Raw genomic sequence first — 14,139 nt, 5'->3', positions numbered from 1 at the left:
GTAAAGGCTAATTTCTAATGGCAGAATCACCAATTTGGTCCAATTTCTAGGCTATTCAAGTTTTCAGCCGATATCTCAACAAGGGCGTTCTTGATCTCGTATGTCTGATGCACCTGCTTCTAAAATGTATTGGAGGTCATCTTGACATTTACCAGGTCATCTTCAGGTCAAAATGTCTGGTATAAATGTTACAATACTGTATTTAATGTAAGGAATTTATTCTTTTATTTCCCATTTTGCAACGTTGGCAATTTAAAAAAATAAATATTTTCCATATGGAATTCTTAATAGACAGATCAGATAGAGGCATTTAAAATTAGCCAACATCATAGGAACTTTGAGGTTTCAACAAGACATCAATAAAAGCAGTTTCAAACCGTCCGAGCATTTCAGACAAAAAATTGTACCGGATCTTGTCAATCCATATACTCGTTTGATACACCGTTTCGATGACAACGATGGTGTTATGAGGTTCACCTTGGAGATACGGACGATCAACAAAATATCGACCTTTAGTGAAAAGGATTTTCCCACCTCCAGCATAGCTGAAGAGGGTAGTTCTAACGGGTGTCCCTTTGTAGATTATCGTAATGTTACTAAGCAACGCCGTAACACGAACAAACCTACACAACTAGGAGAGGGTACTTAACATCTGTTGAAATAGGCGTGGCATAAACTGTCAGTGCTCACTAAAAACAATAGTACCGCGTGTTGTCAATGTTTACATCTTAAGCTTGACGTGTTCCTTGCTTAAGTGTTTGTATGAGCGGCTGTTGTAGTTTTGCCTCAGTCAACTCGAAGCCGAACTGTGGGGAGGATCACACGGGCAAAACGGACACCAACGGCACAGTCTTGGAAGATTATCCAGAGTTTTTGTCACACTCGTCAACCTGAGCTTGTGAAGAAGTTATCGCCTTAGGGAGAAATCAAGCTGCTTTACACCGGATTTCTGCACGTAAACCCTGACTCAGAGACGTTAAACTCCAAGTTGCTTCACGGTCCGGTAGGAAGAGCTCATGCACCATGGAGAGCGGAGCGACACGGGCGAGTCTGCAGCAGGATCGTGACCTGAAAGTTAAAATCCAACTTCTGCTGCTATAACAAGAACGGTTTTACGTTTCCAGACGACACAAGCTAGTCATCGCTCCGTCCGCCAAGTTAAGTGTAGTCGAAAACTGGAGACACCTGTTGAGGAGAAGACGGTGCCTGTACGACAACTGAAGCTGTAGTAAGGCTTCAAGAACAAGGAGACGAACAACAATACAGGACTATCGCCAAAAAACAGACGGACTATCATTTGACGAAACTACAGTCGGATCAGCAGCAGTGTTAAAACGGCATAGTGGATCGGTGGCCTGACCAAGGACAGGTATTGTGACACCCGTCTTTGAAGTGGACAGAAAGTTCTTTTCTACAAAGCAAGATACCTTGCTACACAACACAAGACTCCTTGCAACAAAGCAAGACAGGAAAAAGAAACATTTCATTTATTTTCATCGGTGGATGTTGTTGTGTTGACGATACGCTGAACATGAAGAGAAGCCACAGTTTCCATTTCGGGTTTTTCTCGGCCCTGGAGATTGAAAGACGGACGGCGCCGGCCCGGCATCAGAACAAAGTAGAAGACGTGCTGCTGAAAAAGAAACTCGAGCAGCTGAACAGAGAAAGAAAACTGACTCTCAACGACATCAAAAGGTCCAGGGACAAACTCAAGTGTAAACAGAGAGAGCTTCCCCCGCCTTTGAGTTTATATGAGGTATATGACGACGACGTTTTTTCCGAGGATTCGGGATACGACTCTGAAGTAGCAGCGGCCGCAGCTAGATCAACGGCCGACGTAAAGATTCTCGTTGACGAGAGTGGAGATCTAGAGAATATTGCTACGTGTGTTTCCAGCAGCGATCGTGGACGTAGCAGCGGTATCGTTACTGATATTTCACGTCCGGGTAGCGGCCTTCCGCCGATAGCCAGTCCAGAACCACTCGCCCGGCGTTCTCCAGAGTCGAGCAGGCGTGAAGAGAGGGCCGGTGGGAGGCCCGATGACTCCCGACAGGGCGGACTGAAAGAGGAGAGGTCCTCAACACCAGGTGAAGAGGCGGTGAAGGGCGCAGAGCCTGGGAATGCAGGAACAAGCGTTGCCAACATACAGACAAAACAAACAACGGACATAAAAAGCAACCAGCTAACTGTCAGCTATGGACAGAAAAATCCCCTGACTACACCAAGACAAATCCACCGACCCAATGTATCGGATGCAAACGTAAAAGGCAGCCATCCTGACTCAAGAGAAGAACACGAAGAGGTGTCAAAAGCAGACATATACATGAAAACACCGCCATATTCCTTCTCCCCTATTGAACGCCTGCGCCTCTCGCGACACACGGCAGGGAGAAAACTCCGTCCGTCCACCTCGCAGATGTCCAGTATTCTGAAGAACCCTGACAAGCCCGGGATTTACTCGAGCGCTTACACCACCCAACCTCCCATCTGGAAAATCTCACTCCAAGAACTCTCCCCAGAGTTCCGCAAAATTGCGTTCGGTAGAAGAAACAAACGCAAAGACGCCCTCGGAAAGAAACTCCCTCGCTTGGGTACAAGTCAGAGTGAGAAAGAGTTTCACACGAGGAAGAGGAAAAGTTTCATGTACGCAGGTGCGCAGTCACAGCCTCAAGAGAACGTCCAGCCGTCATCTTACAGAGTTCTACGTAATATTCAAGTCTTGAAGACGTCGGCTTTGGACAGAAAGTGGCCTGAAGAAAAGGACTTCGTGAAAGAAGTCTTGAAGGAAAGAAAGTCGTGGAACTTGGAGAAACAGCTACGAGGTAGGGTGGAAGACTTCTTGAAGAAAGATCACTATGTTTCCACAGACAGTCTCAAAAAGGACGAAGTAGAAGAAAACTTGGAGAAGTTGCGAAAGATCTTGTCAACCAAATAATTTGGACTTTATTTCTTACCTCGAGCTTGTCCTAAAACAAGCGGACTGTCACCAGACAAAAGGGAATACGTTATCCTTTGTAATTTGCGTACATAAGTGGGCTATAAAGCAATTACAAAGTAATAACCACGAACAATGTAAACCTTCGCTTGTATCAGATCTTTAGATCTTAAAAGCAAAGTGGAATTTACGATAGGCAATAAGGGCTGATACGGTAACAATGACTAAGTATACGTCAATCTTGAGTAATAAAATATATTGTAGCACTTAAGGACGACAGTATGTGTAGGTATCAGTGTTCATAAAACACTGAGTGATTGCCAAAACTTTGTATTATCTGCGTCAATATTTTCCCTGGTAGTAAACTGGCCAGATGATGTATTGCCGACTCAGTGGCCCATATTGTGCTGGGTACATGTACCTGCGCCTTTAAAACAAACCGTGGGCACTGAGTGTCGCATAGAATTGCTAGAGCTTACCGTTACAGCGTATTGCCTTGAATTAAAGCAATTGTCAACGAGTATCTATGAAAGACGAAAAATCAATCCAATTGTTCATAAATAAAATTAATCTTGAATTGAAATCTCACATGTCCACGTTCTTTTCTTGTTGACTGCTGACAACGTGCATACTTCAAGTGTTTGACTTACATGTAAGCTGTACACAACCTAACTGCCACAGCTATAGGACCAACACACTTAACAGACTGGTGTACCGACCATAAGACGTATTACACACAACTGTGGCACCAGTTACATCATTCAGTATAAAGAAAAGGGCCAGGGACACAAGTCTTGTAGCTATATGGCCCTATATATTTCTGTACCAAATACTGGGTCACAGTCAAGGACCAAGGACACAAGTGAAGTCTTGTAGCTACTAGTACTAGTATATATTTCAGTACCAAGGACAGTGACACCAAACTTGTAATTATTTATTGGTTAAAAGCTATATCATAAAGTACCAGAACTTTGTCATCTTTTCATTTTCAATTATTGACAATAATCCTTTTGAAGCATTTGTAAGAAAACAATGTAATCCAGAAAGAAACACAAAAAGCTGCGGAAAAATAGAAAGATTTCACCATACCCATTTAAATGATATATCACATACCACAATAAATTATTTACTTTCTTTATATAACCTATTATACACCACAATTCTCATAGATATCAGGCATATGCTACACATAAGCATTAAGTACAGCACTGATTTCTTTGCACATTTTGCAAGGATTGTTATGTATCAATATTCTACACCACTAATAGAAAAATCCTCATCTCATCTATCTTTCCAGGGTCTTATTTCATGTCTGCACCACTTCATGTTTTTTTCAATCTGTAGCAAAGAGTATCAAGTAGTTGCAATGTGTAATGAGGTAGTTGTGATCTGATTTGTGCATAGTTGAGTTTCATTTCAACTCATATCATCCAAATGATACTGTCTTCCAGCACATTTAATTGGACTGTCATATAACCTAGTTAGTAGGTTTGAGGAGGATGGTTCCCATTGGTTGGCTGGAGAAGGTACCGCTGCTGAAGACCGTGTTTCCCCGTACCAGTGTCCTGTGTACCACACCCTTCAGCACCCTACCCATGTACGGGGTCACCTGTGGACACACAGGCAAGGAGTTATGCAACATATTCCAGCAAACATTGTGTTTGGTTGTATGAACATTCCTATGTTAAAAAAACATTTGAGTGAATAAGAAATCATATAGCATTTAAGTAATGACAGCATCTAATTTTTTTGCAGTATTTTTATTTTTTAGCATTACCACTAGGTTTCAAGAACATGTATACAATATCAAGTCATATATTTGAATGAAAGCTCATCTGTGTTGGTAGAAGTCATAGTTATAAGTTTGAGCTTAGTTCCAACACAGAAAAGGAACTCACCATAAAATATCAAGTCACACTTTAATTAAGCTTCAGTCTACTAAGGTAGCCCATTGGCACCAAATTTGTATTGGTTATGGGGTTAGGCAACAGGGATTTTTTTTACAGCAGGACAATTAAACATCTGACCTTATTCTTGTGCTGAATGATGTCTTCAGTGACAGTGAAGGTCCCATCAGGGTCCCAGATCACCAGGTCAGCGTCCTTCCCGACCTCTAGTGACCCTTTCCTGTGACCCATGCCACACAGGTCAGAGGTCGTGACACACATCCAGTCCACCAGGTCACGAACAGTCAGGTTCCTCTGGGCAGCGTTAGTCCAGAACAGGGACAGGCCTGGACAGGGGGGGGCAAATTTCATGGTTAATCTATAGTGATTGTGTACTAGGCATAACAGTACCTTGAAACGGCATAATCTCGGTATGCCAGCAGAATGTACTGCACCTGTGCAAAAACAGTAAAGTATTGTGAATGGCACTTCAGCAGAACATCTCTGTGGTATTTAAGGATGGCATCGAGTCTATTATTTTGTGTTGGAAAGGATATCTGCAATGGGCAAAAGTCTGACGCCCAACATCCAACAAAAACTGTGAATAAAAAATTTGGGTTTCATGCAGGCAAAATACATAATGTGCCAACATGCTCATAAAGTAATACTTCACAGAGTCATGTGTTTGTCTTTATCATAAGAAGTTCAATCTACGTAACTGTCAAGATCCTGACATTTTGGCAGTAATCAAAGGGTTACTAGCAACTTGTTGTTACTTTGATGTAAGCATTTCTGTGCGTGATGAGACCTACCAAACTGTACAGAAGCCACCCCTCCCCATGCTGCTACAAAGTCCCCAGTGTCCAGTAGTTTGAGGTCAGCCGTGCATGGGGAGTGGTCTGATACAACCATGTCAATGTCTCGTGCCTTTAGTGCATCCCACAACTCTTCCTGGATTATGCAAGAAAGGCACAGATATTGTCAGTAGGTCAGTATGAAATGTTGTGGCAAACTATGACAGGTAGCCCAAAGACTACTATTATAGCTAATACTAAGTAATTAACCTTTAATGCACTGCATTTCCCCTGACCAAAGATTTTGCCCATTTTGCCCACAGAAAATTGAAGATGAATTTCATTTTATCATGGAATGCTCTATATGTGATGTCCTACGTGATAAGCTATTCAAATTTCTCACTTCAAATACGACAGATTTCAATAGACTTGTTGCTACAGATAGATTTGATTATATAGTTAAATGCAACAGCCCACACAATGCAAAAATAGGTAAATACATAAAAGACTGTTTTGTTATTAGAAAGAATACTGATTTGTTGTCACATGTACCCATAAATAACTGATCCGCCTGATTGTAAAGCCTAAGCTGACTTTTGATTATTTCTTTTCTATATATAAGTTGTTAAGTTTTATTCTATACCTATCTATTTTACTATGCTACTTATTGTTACCTATTTGCCATACAATGTACCCTGTACAATTGTCGTGCAATAAAGTTCTTCTTCTTCTTTCATTTCTCTATTGGTTACAGTGTTAGGCAGCAAGGAGAAGGTTAACTAACTGATCTGTTTTTTACCTGGTTGTTCCTCTCTCTGATTGGAGGACAACATTTGAACTGTGTGGCCCTGTCTGGGATGTCCTCGGCACAGAGCGTCAGGTAGTGGTGACAGGTCTCTACTGTCAGGGGTAACCCTCGCTGTCTGGCTGTCCTGATGATGGGCAGGGCTTCAGCAGAGGACAGGTGAACAATGTGGCACCGCACACTGGGAGTCAACACAACAACAACAACAACAACAACAGTAATAGTAGTACTGCATAATGTATATATTTGAATATATATAACACTTCTAATGTACATGTATGTATACCATTTTCTAATCAGGAAAGTTTGTAATTTTGTGCTTGGCTATGATGAAGCAGGCTTAGTATGCCCAGTGTAGCTTGTCAACATGCCAATGATTAGGGAGAATAAGTGTTTTAAATTTCCTTACAAATGTGGCTAAAAGGTGTAGATGTATAAATGATTGAAGGAAGGAAGGGAAGAAGGTACTAGGAAGTCAGGAAGGAAGAAAGCAAGGAAGGATGGAACAAACAAAGGAATGGAGGAAGGAAGGATGCAAGAAAAGAAGGGAGGGAGGGGACAGGTGAGGCAGGCAGGCAGGCAGGCAGGCAGGCAGGCAGGCAGGCAGGCAGGCAGGCAGGCAGGAAGGCAGGCAGGCAGGAAGGCAGGAAGTCAGGCAGGCAGGAAGGCAGGCAGGAAGGAAGGCAGGCAGGAAGGCAGGAAGGCAGGAAGGCAGGCAGGCAGGCTGGCAGGAAGGCAGGAAGGCAGGAAGGCAGGCAGGCAGGCAGGCAGGCAGGCAGGCAGGCAGGCAGGGGCTAAGACTTACCCATACTGCTGGCACATGTCTGACACCAGCTGTATGGCATGGTTCTCCATGGCCTTAGGTCTGGACTGCAGGAAGGTCTGATACGCCTGTGGACTGGTGCTGGTCTGGAACAGGGGAAGTCACACATTTTAATCTTACTGTTCTAACAGTTTTACCTGTGTTCCTGTCCTTGGTGCTGAATGATATAGAATACAAGACTGGTGTCCCTGTCCTTGGTGCTGAATAATATAGAATACAAGACTGGTGTCCCTGTCCCTGAATGCTATAGCTAAAAGTCTGGTGTCCCTGTCCTTGGTGCTGAATGATATAGAATACAAGACTGGTGTCCCTGTCCTTGGTGCTGAACGATATAGAATACAAGACTGGTGTCCCTGTCCTTGGTGCTGAATGATATAGAATACAAGATTGGTGTCCCTGTCCTTGGTGCTGAATGATATAGCAATAAGTCTGGTGTTCCTGTCCCTGGTGCTGAATGATATAGCAATAAGTCTGGTGTGCCTGTCCTTGGTGCTGAATGATATAGAATACAAGACTGGTGTCCCTGTCCTTGGTGCTGAATGATAAAGACAATGATAAAGTGTTGGTAGTACATTTGATAATTGACAGTATATCTACTGATCACTCACCTGTGTACCAATAGGTTGATCCACTTCAGCATGGAACTGCAAAAACAAGGCAAATACTGGATAAGTCTTAGAGAAAAGAAAACTTACCTAAAATATTGGTATCTCTTCCATACTATGTACATATAGCTGTCAGTGTATTGTCAGCCTTGGCATGACTTTTCTAATATTATAGTACCTAGAAACATTGCTGCTTTTTAAAAACAAACTGCTGCAGAATCTGTCATAAAATAAAATTAACTTTGCAGGAACTTTACTCACGAGTAGGACACTGTTGGTTCCCTGTAAGGCCTGCATGGCCTTGTGTAAGTCTGGTTCTGTGACGTGCTGAAATTCATCCACCCCACTGTGGATGAGGAAACACTTGAACCCAGATATCCCTGCTGCTATCATGGCCTGCAGCTCCCCCTAGAGGAAATATGCGGTAATGCAAGGGTAAAGGTTGCCAACTTGTTTGTAAAAGTTTTTAAGTAGTAAGGGTGGAAGGTATTTTTATCCAATGATATATGCTGTAGTATTCTTGCGTAGACAGTTGCTTCCACATTATTGAAATGCACTAAGCAATTAATTGACAGATCAAACAAACAGGGTACAAAAGAAAATTGCAAATCCTTAATTAGTAATTAACATCTTACCTCGTTACCAGGGACCACCCCTCCCCAGAAGGCCACATCCACATACAGCTTGTCCCTGGCTGTGTCCAGTTTGGTCTGGAAGGCAGCTAAGGTGGTGGTGGAGGGTACGCTATTTCTGTGGGCCAATCAATTAAACATAGCAGCATTAGCATCACTGAAAATAGCTTTATCAATATACACTCGTAAATCTGTCAGTTACTTCTGTTTTGATGCTGCATGTGGAGTGACCCTTTGAATATTTCTTTATGTTACAAAAACTTCCAGATGAAATATGTCCAGCAGAGATCTGCATTAAGGATGGTTTGGAGGTTGGACTGTCTTTTTTATTATTTTATATTCTGACTACAGGGCTTAAAATACTGGGTGCATTTGCACCCTAGTGTATCCAAATTTGGAGCTGTGCACTCAATTTTTTTCTGTGGGTGCACCAGTGCACCCAAGTATTTTCTTAGACTTAATGTATGTGAAGATGTTAAATGTATAGTAGTTACAGCATATCCTTAACATCTAAGTGTCAGAAAAAATAATACAGTCATTTTTATAGTACTTTTCTTGAAATGAAACATAATCATAGTTTTTGCTAACATTCTACTTATTTTATCATATATGGTGCACCTATTCTCAAAAATGAATTTCGAGCCCTGGACTACAATTGCAATCACTTCATATTCATGAGTATCAGGTGGTAGTGCCCTCTTTCTTACAAGTCTTAGACAGCTGACAGTGAAAAGATGGTACGACATGATTAAACACAGCAAAACAATCGCACATCAGATTGAAGAGTGCTGACTCACAGAGGCATGTCCACGATGGTGGTGATCCCGCCGGCCGCTGCGGCCCGTGTGGCGGTGACGTACCCCTCCCACTCTGAACGGCCAGGCTCGTTCACGTGCACGTGGCTGTCTACTACACCAGGCATCACGTACAAGTCTCCCGCATCTATTACCTGTACTCAAACAACAGGATAAAATAAGATTATCATTTCTAATGGTGGACCATAACTAAAGAGTTATCAATTCTTTTTGGATGTAATAATCAACATGCAACTATATGCCATTATGATCGAAATTTTGACTGTCTGGCAAGCGAAAAAGTAACATGATATGTGTATTATTGATCACACATTGTAGAAAACAGAAATGAAATTATTCTGAGCCATGGTCATATGTTATAATTATAAACGTTAAATAGTAATATAAGGGTAATAGTCTGATATAACACCTTGTAGGTATTTCAATTCATGTAAAGTTAACCCAGTAGAAAGCTTTCCCGACTTTTGGTTCATTTGTTGAACCTTAAGTACAATCACCGTCATTGCTTGGTCTGACTTGAAGAAGAAGCCACGCCCACTGCTGCATATAAATTATGAACCTGCTCATAATTTGTTCGAAAATCAACAGGTTGACATCTCCAAAGAAGCCACCAGTCACAAAGTTCGTACAGCTAGAAAGGAAATCAACATTACCGGTATGCCATGTTACTTTAATACTTAAGAGAAAGTTGTCAGACCAAAGTCCAATAAATTTGTACGTGTAGTAAACTGAACTGAGACGGTGGCACCTTGGCCGCTCGATTCACTCGGAGAAAATGACAATCTAGCCGCTACAAACCTCCACACCAGCTTCAAACGAGGAAGCACTGCCCTTTCGGATCTCTGCGATGACTCCATCCTTGATGCAGATTTCTGCTGGACATATTTCGTCCGGTAAAACAACTCTTTGTCCCCGGACAACTTTGTCAAAGTTGACTTGGGACGCCATCTTGAACTGAGGTCGACAACAACAGGTGGACCGTACAAGAGCGACCTCTAGCGGAATAGTATAGTATTGTAGGGACATCAGTTGTGTGAACAAACATGTAAAGTTAGTGAGCAGAAAATGATACACATATTGTACATCTTCTGATATAGGTTACTTAGCGTGACAACTGTAAGTACAGGAGAGGTATGTTACATTTCCTGTCCATTTTGGTTGTCATACGTCATCAAAATGACCACAGTAGCAGATTGTACAACCACCTGTGTTATCTTTATTCTCAGGTTGCATAATGCATTACATAGATATGAACATATACACTTGTAAACTACCAGTATGTGTGTCATAGGTAAACAAAATGAAGTTTGATTGCTGTAAAGTGTGAAGCATCAGACATACATGTATATGTTACTTTCCGTTTTTATGACAAATACTCAAAAGTTGCACAATGGCAGACGAAAAACTAGTCAAGAATCATCTGCCATATGGAAAAAATTGTGCCCTGCATTTCTTTACCCTGCTTGTGCATTCTCACTTGTTACAGTTTATGTTCCTTAGTCAAGAACATCTCTATAATAGTACATGCTTTCTTCATATTTCTCTCTTAAGACTACACACAACAATACATGATGAGTATCTTACACAGGCACTTCATAAGTTTTCTACTATAGTATAACGCTATATAAATCTCAAACCATTGCTGTGATGGTACACAACTCAGGCTGCACAAGTGAACACTCAACTGTTCAAAAAGTATGTACAACATCCTGGAAAACATCAAAGTGCTACCATAAGTCCAATTTGTGTTACAAAACTTGATATGTACACATAAACTTATGCTTTAACAGCGTTTGGATCTCTATACAGCACCCTCCCCATGATATCCCAAAGAGCATCCGTGTACATATACAACACACCCCTGTAGTCATAATTATATGCCGCCCAAAATGAATCTAACATTAACTCCTTTGTTTTTTGCCCTTGAACTTGCAAGTAATGCTGCATGCTCTGAGCTATTTCCCTACTCTTAACTCCTGCATACACAATACTCGGTATAACAACCTGTTGGACAAAGTGGCTCTGCATGAAGTTAGCATATGCAGTTGCCATGGCAACTCTACAGGTGAGAAGCAGTTCCTTCATCTTCTGGAAGGTGGCTCTACTGAGATACAATGATCTGTTAAAGCCGGCAACGGCTGCAATCCTTGCCACTGACAGAAGATGAAGAATCGCTCCGTAACCACTGATAGTTGCCTTCTTCAGTGACTGGGCAGCGTTTGCAGCTGCGAGTCCCACCCACGAGTTTAGCAATGAGGTCCACCATTCCCTCAGAACAAAGGATGTGTAGGACCACAGTAGGCGCATGGATGAGAAAACCATTTTGAGAAACTCAGGCACTTTGATTACAAACAGCCAGTACAGAAATTTGTAGAGAGACAAAACAACCATCATCATTACCTTATATACAAACACCACAGTCTCATACAAAATTGTACAAGTTAGCCAGTATATGTTGCACAACAGCTTGGCTGAAGGCACTACTACATTACTGTAGGTAAAAACGCTTGACACTCTTACAAAGTCTCTGAAGGCACTGGCTGCAGGAGAGTAGTATACAGTTGTAGGGAGTGTGAAGAATAGGAACTCTAAGGCACTGCACAGAAGTTTCACTGCCACTACACTGGCCTGCTTGGTGTGGTCAGCTGTGATCTCTACGCATTGCATTCCCTTGATAGCAATCTTATAGCACACATTCCTGGTGGTACATGCAAGTTGTGAGTACCATATTGCAATGGCAGCTTCCCCCAACCCCACAAACATCATGTAAAAGGTATGTGCAACTAGCTTTGGGAAAGTGTTAAAGGTAAACAACAGTCCTTCCACACTCCTCTGTCTGGCAAGTTCCATGGGTCTGGAGTACCACACAGACACTGCCACGTCTTTAAAGAAGACGGGGAGAGTTACGAAGATGAAGTACGACAAGACAGTGATGTCTTCACGCAGTTCAGTCATGAAGCGCGAGTGCCAGATTCTGTGCGCCAACTCCTTTCCGATGCCGTATGCTCCCATGGTGAAATTGAAGGCGTGTGCGGGGAATGTATAAATGAGATAGTTCGCAGCACTCATGGTGCCTTGTCTAACCATGGCCATAGCAGGACTGTTCCAGATATGTGTGCCAAGTGTCATCACTTTCTGCAAGGCCCCATAGACCAACCTCTTCACCCTGCCTGATGAGTTGAACACACTGTTATACAGGAACATGACAGCAACTGTAACTCCGTTGTACAACTTTTGCGCACACATCATCACTGGGCCACGGATAAACATCTTGGAATCTTCGAGAAACACTTTTACAAACTTCTTCAGGTCTGCGGGAAGTACGCGGTAGCTGTCCCGGAAGAGTTGGTACGACCCGTGGAATGTGACCATGAGGCTGACAATTGTGACAGTTTTTGTAGCCGTCACTACAGATGGCCGGGTTACTGGGCGGGGCTCGTGTTGCCCTGGCAACAAGCTCGGCTCTGGATTCTCTGTTATTTCATCTTCAACTTGATCCTCCCATGATAACTCTAAGTCCCTCTTCTTCCTAGCGTCACTGGTTGTACTTTCTTCTGTCTCCTGTTCTTCACTTGCCTCTGTATTTCCCAACAACCTGTGAAAGTTCTCAATGGCCATTTTCAGCTGCTCTTTGTTTACTTTCATATCCTTGCGGCAGAAAGGACAACGAAAGGACCTGTCCCCACTCTGCTCCAGGTAGTCAACAACACACTTGGCGTGAGTAGCCTTCTTACATCTTGTACATTCGTAAGGACACGAAGCCTTTAAGTCCTCAAGACAGATACAACACTCGCTCTCGTTGCCCTTTTGTAGCTCCTTGAAATAGTGCAGACAGACGAAAAGCAGCCATGCTAGGAAACACAAGACTTTAGAGGTGTCCTTAAGCAGGAGAACCGTACCGATACCGGACAGTAAGAGCACGTACGACCGCCATATGAGTCTCGGCAGGTGTCTTCTGTGGTGAAATAGGTACAACGCCACACCTGTTAAGGTGAGAAGTAACTGCGTCTCTCCCAACATCTTGACGTTGTACACTCCGAGTTTCTTCGTCTCAAATGTTTCTTCAGACCTTCAGTGTCGCCTGAATACCGCCATCTTCCCTCCAAATGTGCGTATTGGCACTGACGTGTCCCTAGATGCTGAAATGACTCACGGTGTGTGTTATTTTAGCGCCCACGTCATCTCGTCATCAATGTTTTGGTTTCCAGTTCAATGAACAAGTGAACTTTGACACAAGTCACGAGGTCAAACTCTCATCCGACGAGTCCATGTTTGCACGCGATAGGGGGTAGTGGCTCCCATTCCATTAAATGTGTTTTTTGACGTTTAACATCAAGAACTTACCGAAATGTTAAAAGCACACTCTTTCTTAATACTGAGCACTTATAATAGAATGCAGCCGCAGCTTCTTCGTCCTCATGGGATGGGATAAACCAAGGATATTATATAATGTCCTTAGACTAACAACACACATACAAAAGGGCAATGCTTTGACTTAGCCACACACTGAAAAGGGTATTTCAACACTAGGAAAATTTGTGCTCTTAATAATTTAAGGGTAGATTCGACGTTTTATCTAGTCTTAAGCGGAACTGTATATCCGTAGATATCAATTACCCATTGACGTCACACTTTTGAATATTAGAGAATGGAACATTATTGCCAGGGATTTAGTGACTAGATAAAAATGGTGCACGGAAATTGAATATTTGAATAATTTACCATACTCGATGAGGAAAGGGAACAAAACCCAAATCTTCCTTTTCAAATCGGTTAACAGGTTGAAGGTAGCTTTAGGGACCATTTAGAGAATACTTTTGAATAGTAACGTCAATAAAACATGT

General features: G+C 42.4%; 3 protein-coding genes across 3 annotated transcripts; 1 reads left to right on the top strand and 2 right to left on the bottom strand.

Annotated features, from left to right (window-relative positions):
- The first annotated feature begins 1,519 nt into the window (after window positions 1-1,519).
- LOC109479852 lies at window positions 1,520-2,991 on the top strand. The gene has a single exon (XM_019781885.1). The coding sequence runs from the start codon at window positions 1,532-1,534 to the stop codon at window positions 2,933-2,935; it is 1,404 nt and encodes a 467-aa protein (XP_019637444.1). The 5' UTR covers window positions 1,520-1,531; the 3' UTR covers window positions 2,936-2,991.
- A 1,033-nt stretch (window positions 2,992-4,024) lies between these two features.
- Window positions 4,025-10,252, bottom strand: LOC109479853 (allantoinase, mitochondrial-like). The gene is made up of 10 exons (XM_019781886.1): window positions 10,094-10,252; window positions 9,278-9,429; window positions 8,484-8,598; window positions 8,110-8,256; window positions 7,852-7,887; window positions 7,226-7,329; window positions 6,415-6,601; window positions 5,634-5,772; window positions 4,963-5,168; window positions 4,025-4,544 (listed from the first exon to the last, which is right to left on the bottom strand). The coding sequence occupies exons 1-10, from the start codon at window positions 10,241-10,243 to the stop codon at window positions 4,413-4,415; spliced, it is 1,368 nt and encodes a 455-aa protein (XP_019637445.1). The 5' UTR covers window positions 10,244-10,252; the 3' UTR covers window positions 4,025-4,412.
- A 252-nt stretch (window positions 10,253-10,504) lies between these two features.
- LOC109479844 lies at window positions 10,505-13,495 on the bottom strand. Its single transcript, XM_019781871.1, has one exon. It carries the CDS (start codon window positions 13,313-13,315, stop codon window positions 11,072-11,074), a length of 2,244 nt encoding a protein of 747 aa, XP_019637430.1. The 5' UTR covers window positions 13,316-13,495; the 3' UTR covers window positions 10,505-11,071.
- Between the last annotated feature and the right edge of the window lie 644 nt (window positions 13,496-14,139).

The sequence above is a fragment of the Branchiostoma belcheri genome, unplaced genomic scaffold, assembly GCF_001625305.1.
Source record: "Branchiostoma belcheri isolate BF01 breed outbred unplaced genomic scaffold, Haploidv18h27 scaffold5, whole genome shotgun sequence".
Taxonomy (NCBI): Eukaryota; Metazoa; Chordata; class Leptocardii; order Amphioxiformes; family Branchiostomatidae; genus Branchiostoma; species Branchiostoma belcheri.
The sequence above is the reverse complement of the archived record's forward strand: the minus strand, read 5'-3'. Positions and strand labels throughout refer to the sequence as shown.

What these genes read in the sequence shown, in the direction of transcription:
- LOC109479852 (XM_019781885.1), top strand. Translation starts at nt 1,532, where the DNA reads ATGAAGAGAAGCCACAGTTTCCATTTCGGGTTTTTCTCGGCCCTGGAG.
- LOC109479853 (XM_019781886.1), bottom strand. Translation starts at nt 10,243, where the DNA reads ATGGCGTCCCAAGTCAACTTTGACAAAGTTGTCCGGGGACAAAGAGTT. An exon ending in GACATGTGCCAGCAGTATGG is followed by an intron (nt 6,602 to 7,225) that starts GTAAGTCTTAGC and finishes GTTGACTCCCAG; the next exon opens with TGTGCGGTGCCACATTGTTC. An exon ending in TCATTCAGCACAAGAATAAG is followed by an intron (nt 4,545 to 4,962) that starts GTCAGATGTTTA and finishes GTGTGTCCACAG; the next exon opens with GTGACCCCGTACATGGGTAG.
- LOC109479844 (XM_019781871.1), bottom strand. Translation starts at nt 13,315, where the DNA reads ATGTTGGGAGAGACGCAGTTACTTCTCACCTTAACAGGTGTGGCGTTG.